This window comes from Lissotriton helveticus, chromosome 7 (genome assembly GCF_964261635.1).
Source record: "Lissotriton helveticus chromosome 7, aLisHel1.1, whole genome shotgun sequence".
In the NCBI taxonomy this organism is placed as follows: domain Eukaryota; kingdom Metazoa; phylum Chordata; class Amphibia; order Caudata; family Salamandridae; genus Lissotriton; species Lissotriton helveticus.
This window is the reverse complement of record NC_136068.1, coordinates 1,845,206,069-1,845,228,166: the sequence shown is the minus strand read 5'-3', so window position 1 is coordinate 1,845,228,166 and position 22,098 is coordinate 1,845,206,069. Positions and strand designations below refer to the sequence as shown.

Below are 22,098 nucleotides of genomic sequence, written 5' to 3'. Positions count from 1 at the left end.
CGAGAACCCCCTAAATTTAGTAGTAAGTTCTTGTAAGGTAGATTGAACTTTGCTATTGTCCTCCCTTAGTTGCAGATAGTGTTCCTGTGCTTCTGCCCGTTGGTTGCTCAATAGTTGTAATATTATATCTAAAGAGGTGGGATTGGCTGATTCTTGGCTTAGACTTTGTTTAGAAATATTAGAGATATTTATATGTTTGTTTATCTCCACATTAGTATGAGAAGAAGAAGATTCTGAAGAGGGAAGGGTGGTGGGGGCTGCTGTTACTGCAATAGAGGTTGCAGTAGGTTGTACCGTATCTGCTTCTTCTGTAGGTAATTCTGCAGTAGGCTCAGATTCAGACATCATCAAAAGTGCAGAAACGGGCGGTGGTATGTAGGATGTATTAAGTGTGTTAGATGGTAGGTTTAGTGTAGTATCTGAGGGGCAGGAATCTAGATTAAAGGATCTAGCGGTGTCAGGTAAAGTCTCTTTATTAGGTATAGGTTCTGTAGGACTACCCCCTGAGAGTCTCTGCGTCATATTTTTGACTAGCCCCTTTGCTTCGATCCATCTTCTTAATGGGCTTTGATTCTGTAGAGCTTTTATCGAAGTCTGACAATTGTTTATCATGTATTTGTTTAGTATACCGCCACCTTTGCCGCATTTCTTTGCCCTTGGTTTTATTTTCTGTTTTCGCCCTTTTTTGGTACGTGCTTTTATTGCGTTGTTCAGATAATCCTCCTTTTCCCCCTTCTCTCCCAATCCATCCTCAATTTCTGCATCAATATCTTCAAAAGAGCCTTGCTCTGTCTGATCCGTAAGCACCTCCACCTCCGCCTCTGCTAGCCCATCAACTTGCCCATCAGATTCCACCCCCGCTTCTGCCTCTACCATATCCATCAAGGCAACAGTGCTTGGTTTGACGAAGGGGGTTGGACCATAGTGTCGCCAGAGAGAATCTGGCCCTCTATGTTCAGATTAAGCTGGGGCCCATCTACTCTGTCAGTCTTTGTAGGGACAGGTAATTTATTATTTGCTGGACGTGCAGATTTTTTAGTCATAGATGTGCTGCCGTTCTGCCCCTCTGCACTGACAGCATCGTTCATGTTCTCAATCCCTGGTTCCAGATTTACACTTATAGGGTCTCCCCCCACGGCTTCCCCTCCTGCTGCCAATAACTTAGTTTTAGCTAGCATCCTAGCAGCACTCTGATTAGATATCTTTAGGGTCACGACAGGGGGTAGGTTAAGGGAGTTCTGTACCTGATTCTCAGAGTCTAAGTCCACACTCTCCAGTCGTTGATCTCCCGGCATCTCAGGGGCAGTTGCAGACGCTTCAAAAATAGCGGGATGCCGGATTTCGTTTTTTTTCCCCACACTACCTTCTTTCACCGTGCCTCCTTTAACAGTAGGAAATGCGTTCCCCAGTGAGGCGTTTCCTGGAGTATCTGAAGTCGTTAGGGCGCTAGAAGCCACAAGTGTTTGAGCATTGTTTTTAAGTGTTTGTACAGCCGGGGGGAGAGCCACAGCCGGAAGGAGAGGTACAACTCCCGCTACTCCCGCGACTCCAACTGGATGTCTGCTGTTTCGTGTAGTCCGCGGGAACCTCTTCGGAGACATCCCTTTCCTCCACCAGGTGTTCGTAATTCGAAAGTAAAGCCCCGACCAGCCGAGCCCAGATTCCCTAAGCAGACCGCAAATCGTCCGCCGGAAAAGTTCAGCAGTGGCAGCGGCGGTAAGCATCAGCAGCGTGGCTCGTGATGAACCTCGTAGATTGCACTGTAAGGTACGTTTTCTCACAGAACGCTTCGCTTCCCTCCTTCGCACTTTCTTCTTGTTCTCCGCTGTCCGTTCTCTTCCTAGAAGAGAAGTATGCCGCTTGCAGTGCTACTGCCCGGTCATGAATACCATATCGAGTCGCTCAGTAGGGATAGTTAGAGGAGCCCCTGGACGAGCTTGCTCACAGCAGATCCTCACTCCGCCATCTTGGATCCGCCGCAAACCGGTCTATTGTTTGCAGGCTGAGGGGGATGAGGGGATGGATACATACTATGAAGTCAGAATTTTTTTGCACATTAACAGCACTAAAAATATGCTATATATGAGGCTATGTGGATATCATGAAATTCATTTTGGACAATTCGAGACAAGCTTAAAATCTAAGGAATTAATCCTTTCATTTTTTAGATGTATGAAATAAAATGCTTAGCTTGGAATGTAGCCGGGCTTAATAGTAAGAACAAAAGATGCTTGGTTAAAGAGGAATTGAAAATACATAACCCCCATATTATTTTATTATCTGAAACACACATTGCGGGGAAGGATAAAAAACTGCTTAAACATCTGGGGTATGACATCATAGTTTGCTGTGCTTTTGGACAACCTACAAGAGGGGTTGCTGTACTCAAAGATATACGATTTAGGGCCGAGACAATACAGACTTTTTGTGGCAAAGATGGCAGATGGGCAATAGCGCAGATAAGCTGCGAAAATGTTAAATACGTTTTATGTGTGGTTTACGGTTGCAACATAGATGAGCCTAGCCTTTTCGACCATTTGAATGTTAAACTTTTGGGCCTGGAGGGAGAACTTATTATTATGGGGGATTTTAATTGCGTCATGGACTACAGAATTGATACAACCAGTTCTGGGCGATATCAAAGGATGCACAAAACTAGATCATCTATCCTCGACCTATGTCGCGTACACAATATCAAAGACGTTTGGCGACATTTATATGCTAATAACCCTGGATATACATATTATTCCGCCCCTCATAAATTATGCTCTAGGCTCGACATGGCATTAATAAGCGAAAATCTATTGAAAAATAGCTCTATGGCCCTATTTCCCCGAATTTCATCTGACCATAATGCAATATTATTGACAATCAAAATAACAAATACTAGAACTACCCCCAGACCATTCTCCTTTCCGAGACATTTGATCTCAGATACATCCTTTATGACGCAATTAAAATTACACCTTATTGAATGTATAGACATAAATATCAACTCAGCTTCACCCGATATGGTATGGGATGCCTGTAAGGCAAGTATTAGGGGCTTCACTCAGGCTTATGTAATTAGGCAAAATCTTGAAAATAAAAAAAATAACGACCTATTGATGACGAAAATAACAGCTTTAGAAGAACAACTATCATCTGCACTCCGGTATAATGTAACAAAAAGCATAGAAATTGGCCTTAAGCTCTGCTCAATTAAAAATAAAATGAAGTCAAAATTTATTCAGAAAAGCACAAATAGCTTACACAAATTTAAAATAACACAATATGAGGGGGGTGATAAAATTGGGAAAATCTTGGCCTACAAAGTTGCTGAGGACAGAGCTAACTCTACAATTACAAGCATACGGGGGGCTGGCAACAAAATTTATACCCAACCTCAAGATATTTTAGAACAATTTGCTGACTTCTATAGAAATCTATATACCCCAGAAGTGGACCATAACTCAGACGACATACACAAATATGTGGAAGAATATACTGGGGATATTCAGAATTGCCCAGAGATAGACTCATTGTCTGATGACATAACAATGGCTGAATTACATCTAGCGATAGCTTCATTACCCGCAGGAAAAGCGGCGGGTGAGGACACCATACCCCTAGAAATATATAAACTTTGCCTAGAAGAGCTTGAACAACTATTGCTGAAAGTCATACAATTTGTAGGCCTAGAAGGAAAGACACCTAAGTCTTGGAATAGGGCAAAAATAATATTCTTTTTGAAAAAAGACAAACCAAAGGAAGAGAGAGGGTCATATCGCCCCATTTCCTTAATAAATACAGATGCAAAAATGTTTGCTAAAATTTTAGCATTAAGATTGGCTCCTATTATGCCCCAAATCATTAACCCACAACAACATGGCTTCATAACTGGCAGAGATACCACTATACATGTTAATATGGCAATAACTGCATTTGATGTAGCAGAGACAGAATCCACCCCACTTGGCATGTTTTTATTAGACGCTGAAAAAGCTTTTGATCGAGTGGGGTGGGACTTTCTCTGGTGCATACTGTCTAGGATAGGGTTTAGGGGACAATTTTTGCGAAGCATACAAGCACTGTACGATAATCCAGTAGCATATAACAGCTATGGGGGACTGATATCTTCAGACTTTTCAATCTTACGAGGTACCCGTCAGGGCTGCCCCCTATCTCCTCTTTTATTTGCCCTCTCATTGGAGCCTTTTTTGTCCGCCCTTCAACTTCAAAATCGGATTGTACCCTTTAGATCAGGAACACAAGAACTAAAAATAACTGCATACGAAGATGACATCGCGATCTATACTGAAGATGTCGTCGAAGCACTAAAGGGAATAGCATTAGAAGCCGGAAAATATGGCAAGGTGGCGGGTTACAAACTAAATTTACTAAAAACGCAAGTAATAGCTAATTATACACCAGCAGTGGCTGTGCCTGAGATCTGCCACACTGCCACATATCTTGGGGTTAAAATAACGGATAAACTACAAGAAATCAATAACTTAAACTACAATGAATTAATTAAATCAACTAGCCTACTGTTAAAAAATTGGCATAGATTACCTATGAACTTAACTGGCAGAATTAACTTAATCAAGATGAAGGTTTTGCCCAAATTTATGTACTTATTCCGGTCTATACCACTAGCGTTAAATAATAAATTCTTTAAAAAACTTGACGGAATACTCAGTAGCTTCATTTGGGGATATAAAAAGGCAAGAAGATCATTGGCTCTTATGAAAAATAATACGAATCATGGCGGGCTCAATTTTCCTGATTCTAAATTATACTTCTGGTCTGCTTTTGTTATCCGCCTCCGCTCCTTATTAAATGAAAGAAGGACTTTGTTTTTTCACTCTTTTATGCTAAAATCCGACTCGAATATGTTTTTGTTCCGAACTAACGACCCCAACTACTACAAAAGGGTTAGATTTAAAACTGTAAGAGACCTAACAAAGATTTGGGGTAACATACTTTCTTTTTGCAACACCAGCTTTTTTCACCCCAAGCTCCCGCTATGGGGCAATCCGGGCCTACCAAATATTTTTAACGACAGCAACACTCGCTGTTGGCTAAGATCAGGTATTACGGTTCTAGGGGATTTATACGGTATACAAGGTTTTTTAGATTTCAACACCCTCAAATTATTGTATGATTTATCGGAAAATATGAGATATAAACATCTACAGATACACAACTATTTGATTAATAAAAAACAAATACTGGAGGTTACTGAATGCGATATCTGGACATGTCTATACTCATCCAAAAATAAATTCACAATAAGCGAAGCATACAGGCTTCTTGCTGGATTTAAATCAAATGATTGTATTAAATTGGCTGATAAATGGAGCAGAATGTTGGGCTCAAATATAACACCGAAACAGATAGAGAATTCTTTAACAAATATCAATAAACGAGTACGATCATCAAGTCTCAGATTACAACAATTTAGAACAACCTGTATGCTATACTACACCCCGGAAAGAATCTCTAAATGGTCATCTAATAACACTCACAGCGACCGCACAAAATGCCCCAAATGCTCTACCGAAGCAGCTGATTTGGTACGTATCTTATTTTCCTGTCCGAATCTTAATACTTTTTGGCGTGACATTGAAAAAGTTCTTAAATTGAAACATATTCAGCTGCCTACATTTACGGCTACTTCTGTTTTGTTAGACACATACTCTGTATCTTTTCCACAAGCTGCTTTGGCCACGATATTAATGTCCTGTGCCAAGCTAACTCTGGCTAGAGTTTGAATTAGCTCAGAAACACCTAAGGTCTGGGACTGGTGGGCTTTGGTAACCGAGATACACTCAATGGAATCAGCTTTAGCAAACATCAGGGGCTTACAAACATTGAAAAAGCACGAAAACATGTGGGGTACCTTTGTAGATCGATAATGTTCTATCCTATCTTTCTTCTTTTTTTATTTTTTTTGTGAAATAGGGGAGGGGTGTAGGAAACTGGTCGAACTATATAATCTGTATTAGTGTTGAAAAGAAATTGGCAATATCTTCTTGCTCATTTATTCTCTTTCTTTCCTTTTTTTCTTTTTATCCACTCTCTAATATTACTTCATGATTTATTTGCTTTTGTTTATGCTTTATATGGAAATAATTTATGTATGTTAAAACTAATTATTTATGTCTTAATGTACTTATTCCTTGTACGCCTGCAAACAATAAAAATATTTAAAAAAAAAAAAAAAGAAACACTGCTGGATTCGGCACAATAGGACAACATGGCACAACAATTTTGTTAACCTTTCTTAGGTCCTGTACAATTCTAAACGTTCCATTTGGCTTTTTCAATCCCATAATCGGTGAATCACAGGGACTACTCTCTATTTCTCTCAGGATGCCTTATTCAATCATTTTGTCTATCACAGGTGTTATTCCTTCAATTATCTCTGCTGTTATTTTATATTGGGGAAAGTTTGGATAATTCACGCCCTCTTTTGTAGCAACTTTCACAGGTTCAACACCTTTCATTAATCCTACATCCTTGCCAGTGAAATACCACAGCTTTTTCTGCACTACTTTTTTCAATTCATCAAGTATCTTTTCTCGGACAAACCCAGGAAACAACTTGCTTTGTTCTGCCTCCATCATAAGCATCGTCATTTTATACAGGGTATCCTCATCTGAAGTTTGCAGCTCTATGCCATCTGGTGAACAGTATATGGCACAGTTCATTTTGCACAGAATATCTCGACCTAACAGATTCACAGGACTACTGTCACACACCACAAATTGATGCATGTCTTTGGAATTTCCAATCTCCACTTCAACTGGCTGAGTTAAAGAAGTTTTAATCTGTCTATTTGCTACACCTACAACCTGGATATGTACACCTGAGAGAGGAAGATTTTGAATTTCCACTGATCTAACAGTAGTACGGGTAGCACCATTGTCCACTAGGAAAGTTATTTGCTCATCATTCACTTTTCCGTTGACAAATGGACCAGACAGATCTACCTCAAGAGTGGCTCTAAGCACACACTCTTCCTCCTCACTCAGGCACCATCAGAAACCTTCATCCGTCTCACTCCCAACTTCCTCTTGCAACCAATACTGTGGCGATTTATTTACCTGTTCGCCTCCGCAGAATCCTGTCTCTGCACTGTATCTCTGTTGATTTACACTTTATGGGAGTGGCGGTTGTGGCACCTGACTGTGCTGAGTAACTATCTGCTGCTGTTGCTGTCGAATTACCTCATTCTGCACCTGTGGATTCAATTAATTATTTTCGGGATTAACCTTGGGTGGACACTTACACTCGTTCTTCGAATGTCCGAGCTTGCCGCAATTTGGACAAGGAAGCTTCTTCTTAAACTCATCTATATTCCCTATCAGTTTTGTTTTGCTGAAATTTCCCTTAAAATTCCCTTGATTCCCTTGATTTCCTTCATTCTTATTCTCTAACTGTGCTATCTGATGTTCAGCCACTTTCACTTGTGACCACATGTCTTTCTCTTTTAACTTCTTTTGTTTGGCTTCAATCTCTTCACTGCAATATTTGGCTTTTCTTAAAACCTCATCCACTGTGCTTGACTGCCAGCCTATCATGCTGTTTCTGATCATGTATGAAATTTCTGGTCTCAATCCATACACAAACCTATATACAAAATGACTCATGTCTTTTTCACTTAACTCCTCATGTCCACTACATTGCTTGAACACTAGCAATAATCTCTCATAGAATGAATGCACAGTTTCTTTTGGCTCTTGTGTGGTCCTATCAATTTTTACCCAATAAGTTTCTTTTGGTGGAATTTTATTCTTTAAAAATACTATGACTTCTTCATACTTTCGCATGACATCAGTCAATGGTGCACCTGTCACTTTATCACAAGGATATTCTTCCCTCGGCCAATATATAGATATTTTAGATTTAGTCTACAAATCTGCTGGCACAACTATGTCAAACAATCGCTCAAGATCAACCCACACTTTTACAAACCTATCCACCTGTCGATACCATTTTACTGGTTTCTCTCTCAATCTTGGGAAATCATTTGTAAATGATAGTATGTCCTGTCTGCTCCAAGGAACATGCACATATCCTCCTCCTGGTATCTCTCTCATAGGAAATTCCTGTACTACTGCCTCTTTTTCTCTCACTGGAAACGCTAAAGTGGATTTGTCAATAGTCTCATCTTTCTTCTTTGCCCATTTCACTCGCCATTTATTCACAACTCCCCATTTCCTTAGCAGCACAATTAATTCTTTTATCTGAGTTATTCTTCAAGTTGTGTTCATATTCTCAATGTCTTTTTCTGTAAAATCTACTCTATACGTTTTCTGCAATGATTTAAATTTGGTGAAATCCACATCCATTTCAATAGCACAACCTTCCATCTGGTCATGTACAGATTTAGTTCTCCATGTAATGCTTTTACATATAAACATTAATTCCTCATCCTGATAAGATATTAACTTATCTGTTCCAATTGTACCAATAATTAATTCTTCCATATCAACTTTTAGTCTAGCCACATCTAGTACTCTGGATTCACCTTCTTTTAATTTCAGGGTCCTGATCCAATTACTTAATTCTTGATCTGACGGACCTACTGGAGTCTGGATCTAATCTATCCAAGCTCTTTTCAGGAGTAGCAGAACCAGATTCTTCCCATTGCATATTTGTATGGTATGCTCTGATTAAAAGTCAAGTCAGGCGGAGTCATCTTATCTGTTCGTCTGATTTCTGATAAATCTGGGTAAATATTTTCTTTTACTTTTTGTAAACTCTGCTGTAAAGGGATTGTTAAACTTGGCTCCCTTATTTTCTGACTTTCAAACACTGGAATTACCGGTCCTATCGTTACTGGGACTGTTACTGCTTCCATATTTTTAGTAAGCTCCTGTATCTTTTCTGTCAATTCATTTGTTGATCGTATATATTCAGCTGTACTGGCTTGTTCCTTATCTCGCCTTTCTATTCTACTCACACTTCCCCTTTCATCATCTCGTTTGGGAGTCATGGTATATCTCGATTCTGTCATTGAAGCATTTGGATTATATCTCACTTCTACCCTATCTGGTACATCTCTGAAATCTGAAATTCGCCTTGGGGTCTCATTAATTCTATCTTCTATCGGTGGAGCATTAGGTTTAGTCCATAAAGAACTAGGCTGGTATGGTGGTGGTCTTCTATTCAATATCTCCTCCAATACAGCATCCTCTGTTTCACTGTCACCCTGTCCTGTCTCTATATTTTTCTTCTTTTCTGTACATTTTCGCCCTTCATACTCTTCTACCAATCTAACAGGATGCGTGCCAACACACATATCTGCATCCCTCCATCTACGCATTCTACTCTCATGTGTCTCTCCCCACCATCCACGTAGCTTGCCCTTTGGTCTAAAAGGTCCATCTGACCTCTCTCCCTCCAACTCATGCATCGCATCTTCCCACTCGACTAAAGCTTCAAATTGAGTCAGTCTAGGTCCTGGTTCAAGATTCATCATCCTTTCACTCAAATTTCGCAAAACAACCATATTAAATTATCCTTCTTCTGGAAAAGCTAATACACAATCATTTCTGGTATACCTTGACCAATTCTCTAACCAAATACCCGTATGATAGCCATATTTTATTGACATATAGGAAGCAGCGTTTTCGGCGGAGGAAGCAATTTTCCCTCTCTTGTAACTATCGCCTTATCCTTAGCAAACACATTTTTCAATGTCTTAAACCATGAAGGTTTCTTCCTCTCCTCTCCATAATAGTAATCCATATTTCTGTAAAAATTTCTGTCTTTCAAAAGATCGCGTACTTCGTTGTTTCTGTTCCGTAACACCAACCTATCACAGCGCGGTTTACAGTACTGTATCAGCCAGAACACGATACGTTTCGTTAGTGCTTAACCAATTGCTTCGCTGCTTTCTGTGATGCACCAATCAGCCCTTACTCTGTCTTGGTCACGAGGACCAATCCCTGCACGACACTTTTGACATCACCAGCGCTCCGGCTTCTGCAGCGCCAACTGAACCCTCCTTTACAAGGGTTTTCAAGTAGCTGTATTTACAAGATATACAACTGAATCAGCTAGTAACGTACATAAAACATCTCCATTCGTCTTTTTCGCCAAAAAGTGACAGAATTTCAATCGTGCAGGTATCCCATTTGTGAAGTAGACGACGCTTATCTCCACGGAATCTTTGATTTGTTAATAAAGTAGCACAACCACTACCTTACCCTTCTATCTGGCAATAACTAACCTGTTTCTCGAGGAAAGCACATACAGAGATCTTTTTCACCTCCTTAGAGTCAATCCCAGAGTTTCACCAGAATGCATATTGCAATTTCCTTCACACACTTTTACACGGAAATCCCTATTCATGTATACAATAATTCTGTATTTCCAGTAGGCAGCGCTTACCTCTAACCCACCACAGAATTTCTCTACCGCTAGTAAAGTAGACGCAGCTCCTTTACCCTTCTTTGAAGCTCGGGTTGAGTCCTACTACTCTCCCAACAGTGAGTCTTAACACAAGACACGCCTTATCCCTATACACAAAAGCTGAGTTTTCATAGACTGCACTCACTATACATTTACCCTTTCACACCTAAAATCCCTAACCAGTGATGCGCGACGGCACCACCCGTGATATGCGCAGATACCACTGTAGTACACAACGATACTACCCTTTGAAACAGACTATGCGATGTGCGACTTCACTTGCCACACTTCCTCTGCCTGCAGACAGAGGCACCAGCTTCCCACAACCTAGGAAACCTTACCAGGACTACATATAACATAATACGAACTCAACAGATGTTAGTCATAATTCTGTACATAAATCCTTATATCACTCTATACATAATCCTAGCTATTTCTATAGCAACCAATGCTCTGCTACCACGTTTATTACTGTTGCAGCGCTACTCCGGAAATAATTTCTAGAACCATATCACCTTTCCCTGAAGTACACAATCGCACATTTACTCACCAGTGGGGCCCATAACACTGTGAGTTTCTCTCAAATCACTTACACCCTACTTCATGGATCGGTGAAATTCAAAGGAGTACTGCTGTAACATTGGTGAAGTGTCTTACCAAAACTAAATATTTATAATTTTTACACCTGCAGTTTAAATGAATTCTACCATGGTTTATCAACAATATCATTTATATTCAAACACACCACCATCGGGTCAATGGATCTGCTAGTAAGAAAAATAGGCGTAGGAAAATACAAGCCCAGCTTAATTCTCCATTCATCTAATTTTTATTAACCCCTTCGTTGCTCATGACGGAACGGTTCCGTCATGAGCGTCGGTTGGCCTGTGCTCATGACAGAGCCATTCCTTCATGAGCCCGTTGGCTCATTAGAACGCTCAGCACAGCGCGAAAATTCACGCCGCGCTGAAGCGGTTAAAAGCAAACTTTAGCATGTCCGACATTATATTTATTTATTTTAATTCTTTATTCAGGATATCTCTTTAAGAAAACTTTACTTCCAAAAATTATCATTTATTTATTTAAAAGCTCAGAAGGATAGACATTATCATTTAAGTTCAGTTTAAAAGTTTAGTAAAAAGACAGATAGTTCCCAAATTCATTCGTTTCTAACATCCCTACCTAACGCCCTCATCTAATCCTCAGTTCTCATTCAGAAAAATAAACATTTATTCAAAGAGTCTTACATCACAGGAATCGGTCAGCAGTCTGACAGCATCTCGGAAGGAATCGAAGAGAAGGTTTTTTCTGAATTAAAATCAGGGGTTTTTATACACTATTTCACTAACTTAATCTATCTAAAAAGTATCTAGTAACGCAAATTCGGTTTCTGATTGGACAAAGTCGGGGTGGATGAGCATCACCTCATCATTACGATATTGGTTTCACGGTGAATCAGCAAAATTAGAAAAAACTATTGTTCACGAAAGTCTTTAGCCTAGGCACATCCTCATTTTGCAACTATGCCATTCTTTCACACGTTCAGAAATTCAAATGTCCATCCTCTTGGCAGTCATCTGGACTTCCAGGGCATGTTGGCCTTTACCCTCTCTCACGTCCAGGCACAAGCAGCTCACATTCATTTCGAGCCGAGACTGCACATGCTCATTTCAGCATCTTTTTGCAGTTTACCAAAGCGGCCATGTTTTCACTAAACCTCACGGGCCTAAATAGGAACTATCTTAGAAACAAACACAAAACAATGTTAAATATAGAACTATAGCCCTTCTGTTTACCTCCTACCTTACTATGGTTTCCCCATTAGTTATTACCTAGCAGATAAGCCACATTAATGCAATTTATACTTACATATCCGATGAGTTTCTGCCACAAATAAATGTCCAATAAGCACATTTATGCCGCGTTTGTTTATCTTTAAGCTTTGCATTAGTTCACATCACAATAAGAACACAGATTAATTAGTTATATTGCTTCCATGCAGGCAAATTAGTATTCCCATGTGTATATGTGTGTACATGCATACTATACTACTGTTGGTTATTTCATCACAGCACTCAATTAGTAATCGTTATATGTTATGGAACATTGACTTCACGAGGGGTATACAAAATGTTGTTTTCCCACCTCGCTCCATCATGTGTAAAATGCACTGAGTGTCACCTTATGTCTGGAAAAAGCTATACCTCTCTGGAGAGCTATAATAAGATCAAAACATGTGCCAGGGGTTGCTTTTATTGATTCCAGGTTGGCATGGATGATATTTTCCCAATTCAAAGCAGTGATATATTGCCTGGAGTGGTAAAAGGCTCTTTATATTTTTAGCGCGGCAAGGATGGCAGTAGCTAGTCCTGTGTTTAAAGACTTTACATTAAAAACGGGCAAACACTTAGGGTCCCACTGTGATGTCCGGATATGGATTTTGGGGGCCCCTAGCAGGGCCCCAGTCACCCTGCAGCCTGGAAGGGCACCTAAGGCACCCCCGCAAACATCCATGTATCATGTGGCTGGCACGGCATGGTGTCTGCCACATGGTGTATGGATGTTTAAAAGGGGTAATTCTCCTGTTGTGGCTTGTGCTGCAGCCCACAGGACAAGCTGCAATATGAAATATGCACTTTCCAACCGCTGTGAAGGCAGTCCTATCCTAATTAAGGTAGTGGGACTGCTGGCTCCTTGTCGGGCAGGCCCGTTTCCGATACGATGCCAGTCGGATGCTCGTCCAACTAGCATCGTAATGAGGCCCTTAATCACTTTCTAGCTTGGTGTGGATAGAATCGTAAAAATCCTGTGCTTAAAAACTTTGCTAGGAAAATGGACATTTGAGGTGAGCAGATTTAGTGCTCAGTTGTGTTGTAAAGTGTTCCACAGAAAGGAGATGCTCTCCACGTAAACTTGGGAAGTACCCAGCATTCTCTGCTTCCTTTTATGCATAATTTATGCAGTACTCTAATCCTGAGACGATATATATATATATATGTATGTGTGTTTTTTTAAATTTTTTAATTGACAACACCCTTTTTTCATTCCTTACCTCCATTTATCTCTACCCAATTCATAAAACCAAAAATGATCCTTACCTCCCTTCACCTCTAACCATCTTTAACCCCCAAATCATCCTTACCTCCCTTTATCTCTAGGCACACATACAATATTATCTTATTTACAAAAATGCTTACCTGCCTGATAAAGTACTGTGTGACAAATGTAGAAATACTTAACTGTTTTGCAAATGGATGCATTTATTGGATACGTTGTAAAGGCTGGTTCCTTGCTCTATTTTCTGGTAAATGTATGTTATGTTAATTTTAGTTAATTTGTTGTAGTCCTTATATCCTTTCAAAATATGTGATATTAATTTCAATATGTAACAGTAAATTTAAAGTGGATCAACATAGGCTCAATGCAAGCCATATTAATTTAAACCGGGGTCATATTCATTTAAACATGGCTTGTGTTCATTATGATATGTGGTTTATTCATTTCAAACCATGCTATATTTATTTCACGTAGTTTTATATTTATTTAAAAACATGTCATATTCATTTTAATAAATGTCATATTAATTTTGATGTTTTCCATATTGTTTTTACCAGGTGTCATATTAATTTCAAAGTGGTTCATATTCTTCTTAACATGCATCCTATTCCTTTCCATGAATGTCATAATTATTTCAATGGATGACATATTCACCCTAACACCTGCCAGACTAATTTTAACATGGGTCATATCCATTCCAACATAGGTCATTTTCATTTCAGTACATGCAATATTTATTTTGATGTGTATCAGATTAATTTCAAAGCATAAAATATTCATTTTGGCAAGTTTCCTTTTAATTTCAGCCTTAGTCATACTTATTTTAAGACATGTTGAATTAATTTCACTGGAGCTCTAATTAATTAATGTGCATGCCATATTAATCTTAGCATGTGTCATACTCCTTTCAATAGATGTCTCATTCATAATAACACATCTTATATTCATTCTATCATGAAACTTATCCATTTCAACAAGTATCATTATCATGGTAATGTGCATCATATTACTTTCAATGTAACCAATATTCATTTTGATAAATATTATGTTCATTTTAACATTCGTTTTGTTAATTTTAAAACATGTCACCTTCATTTCAATGAAGCTTATATTCATTTCAACTAATGTCATATTCATTTGAACATTTTATATTTGTTTCAATCAATGTTATATTTATGTCAATAGATGGCATATTCATAATAACACTTGTCCTAATAATTTTAAAATGCAACTTATCTATTTTGACATATATCATATTCATTTGAATATGTATCATATTCATTTCAATGCATGCCATATTCATTTTGACAAATGTCATGAGAATTTCAGATTTGGTTATACTTATTTTAAGGCATGCCAAATTCAGTTCATTGTAATGCTCATTTCAGTTTAGGTTACATTATTTTCAATGTGCAATATATTCATTTCAGGATATAATATATTCATTTCAGTAACTTACATTCATTTCAATTAGTCATATTCATTTCAATGTATGTCATATACCTCTTGGCATATGCCAATCATTTCAAGAAATGTCCCATTCTGTTTGATGCATATTGTATTAATTTCAGTGAGTGCTATATTGTTTGCAGTGAGGGCCATATTTATTTCAGTATGATTGATATATATTTCAGTTAATCTCTTATTCAATTCGGAGTGCATGTTATTCATATGAATCCCTAAGTAGCATATTCACTCTGCCAGGTTTCATATTTTATTTGGTTCAAGTCAAATTCACTCTGTCAGGTATCATAATAATTTTGACACATATTACATTCATTCTGGTGTGTGCCAAATTTATTTTGCAGCATGCTATCGATTTCAGGAGGTGTCCTATATGGGGATCTGTAATTTTGACATGAACGGCTTCCAATACGAATCCTTCTGAAAACTTCACAGCTCTGACAGCAAACATTTTAATTCATGTTTAAAACCATTTTTGAGAACGCAGTTTAAGATGTTTGTGTCTAGAATGGCGCACCATAAAAGTAATTGTTCTCTGTATTATTCTATACTTATTTCAACATTTGGTCCATCAGCTCAGTGCAACTTGTGAGAGAAGCCCCTCCTCTCAAAAGGTGTCCCTGGAAGGTGGTCGGGCACATAATGAGTTGCAGAAGGCACTGTCTGTGAACGTGCGCTAGACAATCTCTCATTGGAAAGAACAAAAGTGGTTGCGATTAATTATATTTTCTATCCTTTCATTAATATATGGTCACTTTGGTGCAGACCCACTTGTTTATGATGTGACATTCCAAACTTTTGACTTTGCCATAACTGAGGTAAGCACATTCTGAGGCATCGCTTACTGTGAACCTGCAACAGAAAAGAACAAGCATTAGAAATGCAATAGGTCTCCCATTTTTTTGAGTTAGAGCTATTGGCGTTGTAAATGTGAATGTCTTTTACCTTTGTGTTATGGAGTGGATGTATGTGGTTTGCGTGGAATTATGTGTGTTGGATTGGAATTGTTAGTTGCGTAATTGTGTGGCACGGAATTGTGTAATGTGAAGAGCATTTGTATAGTTTACAACATATGTGGCATAAAAGGCACCATAGATACATGCCTTTTGATCTCATTTTCATGGATCTTTGACTCTTAATATTACAGATTTCCGAAGAACAAAGAAAACAGATGACTGTTACTAGCAGTGACTGCTGCATTACATTTAAATTATGCACTTTTTTTCTCACTTGGAAAACCGGTTGCGGGATAACCTTGTTTATAGGGAATTTAGGAGACTGCTAATAAACATAATGCAGATGTAATAAAAAAAAGCCCCACACCACAAATGATACTGCTTTATAATATATTTACAGTGAGCTCCTGAACACACACCCGCATTCTGTGAAGCGCTGCATCTAATATTCTTAACAGCTGTTTTATGTAGAAGGCAGCTGCACCGTTTACTACCACCCCCCAACCTGGGGACATACAACAGGCAGTTACTGAAAGTGAACAAAATGATTTCAGCATGGAGTAAAAAACACACCTTCTGACAAAAACATATATCAGTACCAGTGCTTAATTAGTAAAAACAAATAAATACATACATGAGTAAATAAAGTGCCTGGTGCCCAAATAGTCTATAGGAAGGCCACTTCCCTCTCCGTACTAGTGAGCCTTTTGAGGCTATAAACCCCACAACTGCGTATGCATTCTATTTCTCAATTAGATGCGGCTCCCAGTAGGGATAGTCAATATTTTCACTTTCTATTTCCACCTAAGGGGGCAAGATGTAATGTCTATTGTAGAGCAGTGCTATCTATACTCTCTCACTAATTAAATCACCTCAAAGTGACTCGGATACAGTCACACTATCAGAGGAAGTGAGAAAATGTCTGCAAACTTGCCAGGTGAACACAAGAGTCTAAAGCGGCTCATCATGAGCAATGAGAGTAAAATCAAGCGACCACTTAGGATATTAACTCCTTGAAGCTGTTGCATTGGGCATGTCTCAAGGTCCAAGACATCAACTGTGCCAATGCATAAAAAAAGTTATACTGCAAGAGATTTGATTTCCCTTTTTTTTTGTGCGCTCTATAATTTTATTTCTGTATACCTTTTTAGGTTTTGCGTGCCGTTGGGTGCGCACATGCGCACTCGAGCTCATGAGATTTAATGACTTTAGGGACTTTCACTAGCGAGGGTTAAGCCCCGCCCCTCTTCTCCATTGGCTGGCCTGCTAAACGGCGGCCAGCCATTGGAGAAGAGGTCCTAGTGACGTTTTTCTTTCCGTCTAAGCCCCGTCCTTTTCAGAATGGGGGGGCGTGTTTTTGACTTTCTTTCTCCCTAGTAATGTTCTCAGTCAAAAACACGCCCCCCCCAGTCTGAAAAGGACGGGGCTTAGAGACAAATGGAAAGCGTTTGGTTTATTTCCTGTCAGTCACTGCCACTCTCCTTGCCACCCCCTAGCGTTCACCATCTATTTCGGCACAAAAAAAATAATTTGGTATTAAAGTTTATTCCCACATTTTCCTCATTTATTTTACATTTGATTATCTCTATGTTTCACTCTCCCACACGGTTGTCATTGCCCGTGGTCACTGCTGATGGCATTGTAAACAATCCAGACCCGGTTAGCGCGTTCCAGAGCCGCTAACTGACGGGCGCTTTCAAGCCGTGTCAGGGGTATGTTTTTCCCGTGCAACTCTGTTCGGCACGCAGCTGCTTCTGTCTGCCCCAAGCCTATGCAGAGCCACTCTCCTTGAGGGGGCGTGGCTACAGAAGAGCCATCGGAGCTGGCCAATGGGGCAGAGCTCTGAAGATTGCCGAACAGCAGAGCAGATACGCTATCCTTTGTGTTGCTTTGACTGCAACGTGGCCTCTACAACTTCTGCCGGGAGATGGCGCCGCATCCTGTGCAGTTGCCTGCTGGGGCCTCGGTTTTACTTCTGGATATAGAAGGCACCACAACCCCCATCAGCTTTGTAAAGGTGAGGGATGGGGAGGCGAGGCTAGCCTGCCAGACAAAACAAGTGTTGCCATTTACCGGAGAGGAAGCACTCGCTGGCACAGCTAGAAGCACTCACTGCTAGGGGGTGCGACTAACATAGAACAAATGTTTAATGTTAGAGAAACTACAGCCATGTAATGCCCAAGTAGACACGCTGGTGATGTTGTTGTGTAAAGTCTATGCTCTGGATATTATCGTGTTTACAAGAAGACCTCTTCCTGTTTCAGGTAAAACGATCCCTTAGCACCGCCCTCTGCTCATTCCAAGCCACATGCCGCCAGGACAGGCAAGGACCCCGCTCTGCTCCTTGCACCCAGGGTGAGAGGACCCCTGCGGTGTCCGCCAAGGGGGTCAGAGGGGCGCCGAGATGGGGGCGGACCCTGCTGCAGACAGCGCTCTGCAGACCCCAGGGCAGTATCCCAAGGCTGCGATTGCCCGCTCCCCCGGTGTGAGGGGGAAGGGCAGGTGGTGGAGAGGGGGGTGAAGGGGAGGAGAAAAGGAGGTGGGAAGAGGAGATAGAGAAGGAAAACTGTATTTGGGCAGGACAGAGGAAAAGGAGGACAGGGCAGTGCTACAGACAGGCAGGTCCCGAGTAGACCGAGGTCTGGCAGCGTGGGTATGTTGGCAAGTCAGGCTACGCTTCACATTAGCCATCCCCCAGCCTGTGAATCCTGCTGAAAGTATGCAGTGGCTGAGCTAGCTGCGTGTGTGGCTCTGTGTGTGTGGCTTTGTGTGTGTGGGGCTTTGAGTGTGTGGGGCTCTGTGTGTGTGGGGCTCTGTATGTGTGGGGCTCTGTGTGTGTGGGGGGTTCTGTGTGTGTGGGGGGGCTCTGTGTGCGTGTGGGGGACTCTGTGTGTGTGTGTGTGTGGGGCTCTGTGTGTGTGTGTGTGGGGCTCTGTGTGTGTGGGGGAGCTCTGTGTTTGTGTGAGTGGCTGTGTGCATGTGTGTGTGGCTCTGTGTGGGTGTGTGGGGCTGTGTGTGTGGGGGGCTCTGTGTGTGTGTGGGGGGGGCTCTGTGTATGTGTGTGGGGCTCTGTGCCTGTGTGTGGGGCTCTATGCGTGTGTGTGGAGCTCTGTACGTGTGTGGGGCTCTGTGCGTGTGTGGCTCTGTGTCTGTGTGTGTGGCTCTGTGTGTGTGGCTCTGTGTGTGTGTGTGTGTGTGGCTCTGTGTGTGTGTGTGTGTGTGTAGCTCTGTGTCTGTGTGTGTGTTGAGCTCTGTGTGTGTGTGTGGGGCTCTGTGTGTGTGTGTGTGGCATTTGCGAGACATTGAGCTATTGGCATTGTAAATGACAATGCCATTTATGCATCTGTTTTCAAAACCAACACATAAATAAAAATGTTGTCAATTACAATGCCAATAGCTCTAACTTTTGCAAAGGCGAGACGGTTGCATTGTAAATGCTTGTTAAGACAAGAGACCGAAGCCAGATCAGGCAGGCAGATGCCGGAATCAGTTTGGAAGTTTCACCACTATTGTGCTGCCACCATGAGCGAAGTACCTCAGACAGGCCCCACTGCTCCTGGGAAAAGGGCAGACAGGGAGGGACTGGACAGCAGGGCCGGCTAGGCACTGCTTCTGTGGCTCAGGGTGAAGTCTTACGTAAGGAATGGGGTGGCTGCCAAAGAAAGGATTTTCCCTGCTTGTTTAATCCTCCATTTTTGGTGCTCAGTGGCAGATCGCATAGGGCGTGCTGCGGGGAAGTGGGGTGAGGTGGGGAAGGGCAGGAAAGGGGGTAGTAAACTTGGACATACGACGGAACGGAGGAACGTACTTTCCTCCATTCTGTCGTATGTCTGAGTTTACTAACCCCCCTCCCTGCCCCCCTGCCCCGGCCCACAGCATGCCATATGCGAGCCGCCACTGGACTTGGATGAGGAATACAAGTTATCTTTGCATTCTAGCGCAGCACACGCATTCACACTGTGGTGGGGTTGGCTATCTATATGGGACGCAAACTTTACAAATCACGCTCATGATAAACTTTGACACTGCAGACAGTAGCGGCTCCTGGAGGTAGTGGTGCGGGGCGGGCCGTGGGAGGGGTAGGCTGGGGGTAGTAAACCACGGCATATGGCCGCAGGGAGATAGGTAACAAAATAAATAAATAAAACAAATTACATAGTGCGCGCTGCAACGCCTGCAGGACCGCCTTTAATACGTTAAAGTCAATAGGTCTCCACCTGTCCTGCTGACTGGGCTGTAGCTTCCCCATCCTGTCATTGCTGTTCTAATATAAAAGGGTCCTGTTGGGTCGCTTCCTGTTGCTAATTTGGCAAAGTATGCTACCGCATTCAGGTGTGTCTGTGCCCACATCTGGGATTTCCCTTTCTGGAAGGCATCCGCTAAGAAACCCTCCACTTCATGTTACGTGACCCTGCCTGGAGACTCTGCTCCAGTTGTCCTCTTGAAAGTTTCCCAGCACTTACTGTATTTACCTGCAGTTTTCGGCATTCTCAGTGTCCCTCCATGATCTCCCATATCTGCCCAGGCAGTAAAGTCATGTCCCGTTCCGCTTGTGGTGCCAGCTCCCTGAATCAGTCCTACTGAAAATGAGAGATGGCATCTGCTATTGAGTTGACCATTCCTGCAATGTGTTGCGCCCTAACAGCAATGTTTGCCCCTAGCTGGATGTCCACCATTCTCCGCAGCAGCCACACCACTGCCGGGCATTTTTCAGGTCCCATGTTGCTTGCCTGTATTACTGTGTGGTTGTCTGACCACAGCATGATCTGCCTGTTCGGTAGCGTTTCTTTCCAGATGGTAAAAGCCACTACGATGAGAAACAGTTCCAGCAATGTGACATTTTTTGTGACCCCAGCCCGTTGTCTCGGGCCAGCATGACGCCGTCCATGCGGTGCCTAAGATTTCCCCAAAACCATGCTCACCAGCTGCATCTGTGAACAGCTCCAGCTGCTCTGATGTCACCCATCGCACTCCCCATATGAGCAACCCATTGAACCCATCTAGAAAGGCATCCCATTGTCCCAGGTCCTCTTTTACCCCTTGTGTGAGGCGAATCCTGTGGTGCTTTTTTGTCAGTCCTTTCGTTCACCAAGCTAATCTCCTGGCAAAGGGCTGTCTGGCTGGGATCACTATGCCTGCAAAATTCAGTTTCACTGCCAGTTGTTGTTATTCTGTCAAGCTGACCTTCCTCATGCTTTGTAGCTGCCTTATCAACTGCTGCAGCTCTGTTATTTTGTCTTTGAGTAACCTATATAAACCTTACATGGTGTCCAGCTCTATCCCCAAAAAGGATAGCCTTATTGTAGGGCCCTCTGTTTTTCCTGGTGCTGTGGCACCCCCAGCTCCTCCGCTAAATGTTTAAATTGTTTTAGTAGGTTTGCGTATTCGTTGGTACCTGGCTGCCCTATAAATAGGAAGTCATCTACGTAGTGCAGCCGCCCTCCCGCCGGGTGTTGTCTTCCTACTTCCCATTCCAAGAAGCTACGGAACGCTTCGAAATAGGCACAATATATTGCACAACCCATAGGTAGACATTTGTCATAGTAGTATGACCCGTCCAGCTGGAAACCCAATAGGTGAAAGCTGTTGGGGTGCACCGGTATCAGGCGTAAAGCTGCTTCTAGGTCAGTTTTAGCTAGGAGAGTCCCCTGACCCATCTGTCTAATCTGGTCCACTGCGTCGTTCAGCAATGTGTAGGACACTGAACAGCTCCCTAGATCTAGCCCGTCATTCTCTGACTTACCCTCTTGGTAGGATAGGTGATGGATGAGGCGATACTTCCCCACCTCCTTTTTTGGCACCACCCCTAGCGGGGATACCATCAAGTTTGACATTGGAGACTCTTGGAAGGTGCCCGACACTCTTCCCAGTCTGACCTCTTTTTTCCCTTTCTGCCTAGCCACTTTCAGATTTTCTTCTTCTGGGGGCAACCATGCCTCTATAGGGTGTTTTGAAGCCTTCTGTGAAACCCCTAGCTAAGATTTGCTCATCTGCCTGTTTTGGGTGTGTGCCCAGTAAATGCATCAGTCTTTGCACTTTTTTGGGGGTAGGTAGGGTCTGTCCTGGTGCTTTTTCTGTTCCCTCCTCTTGCCCCTCTTGCCTGTCCTTCTCTATTTCTTGTATTTTCTGTCATCGCCTTCTCCCCTATGCTCCCTTGGGCTGCTTACATAGGATTGCCTGGTGTGTGCCCCCACAATTTCTGCAGCTGTGTCTA

The 22,098-nt window shown here is 41.8% G+C and overlaps 1 protein-coding gene across 1 annotated transcript in view; it reads right to left on the bottom strand.

Moving 5' to 3' along the window:
- Nucleotides 1-13,924: 13,924 nt before the first annotated feature.
- LOC144770827 (uncharacterized) overlaps nt 13,925-22,098 on the bottom strand; it is a 184,519-nt gene continuing 176,345 nt past the window's right edge. The window contains exon 5 of the mRNA XM_078655601.1: nt 13,925-15,780. Within this exon, the coding sequence (XP_078511727.1) occupies nt 15,669-15,780 (112 nt within the window). The 3' untranslated portion in view covers nt 13,925-15,668. The remainder of the gene's footprint in view (nt 15,781-22,098) is intronic.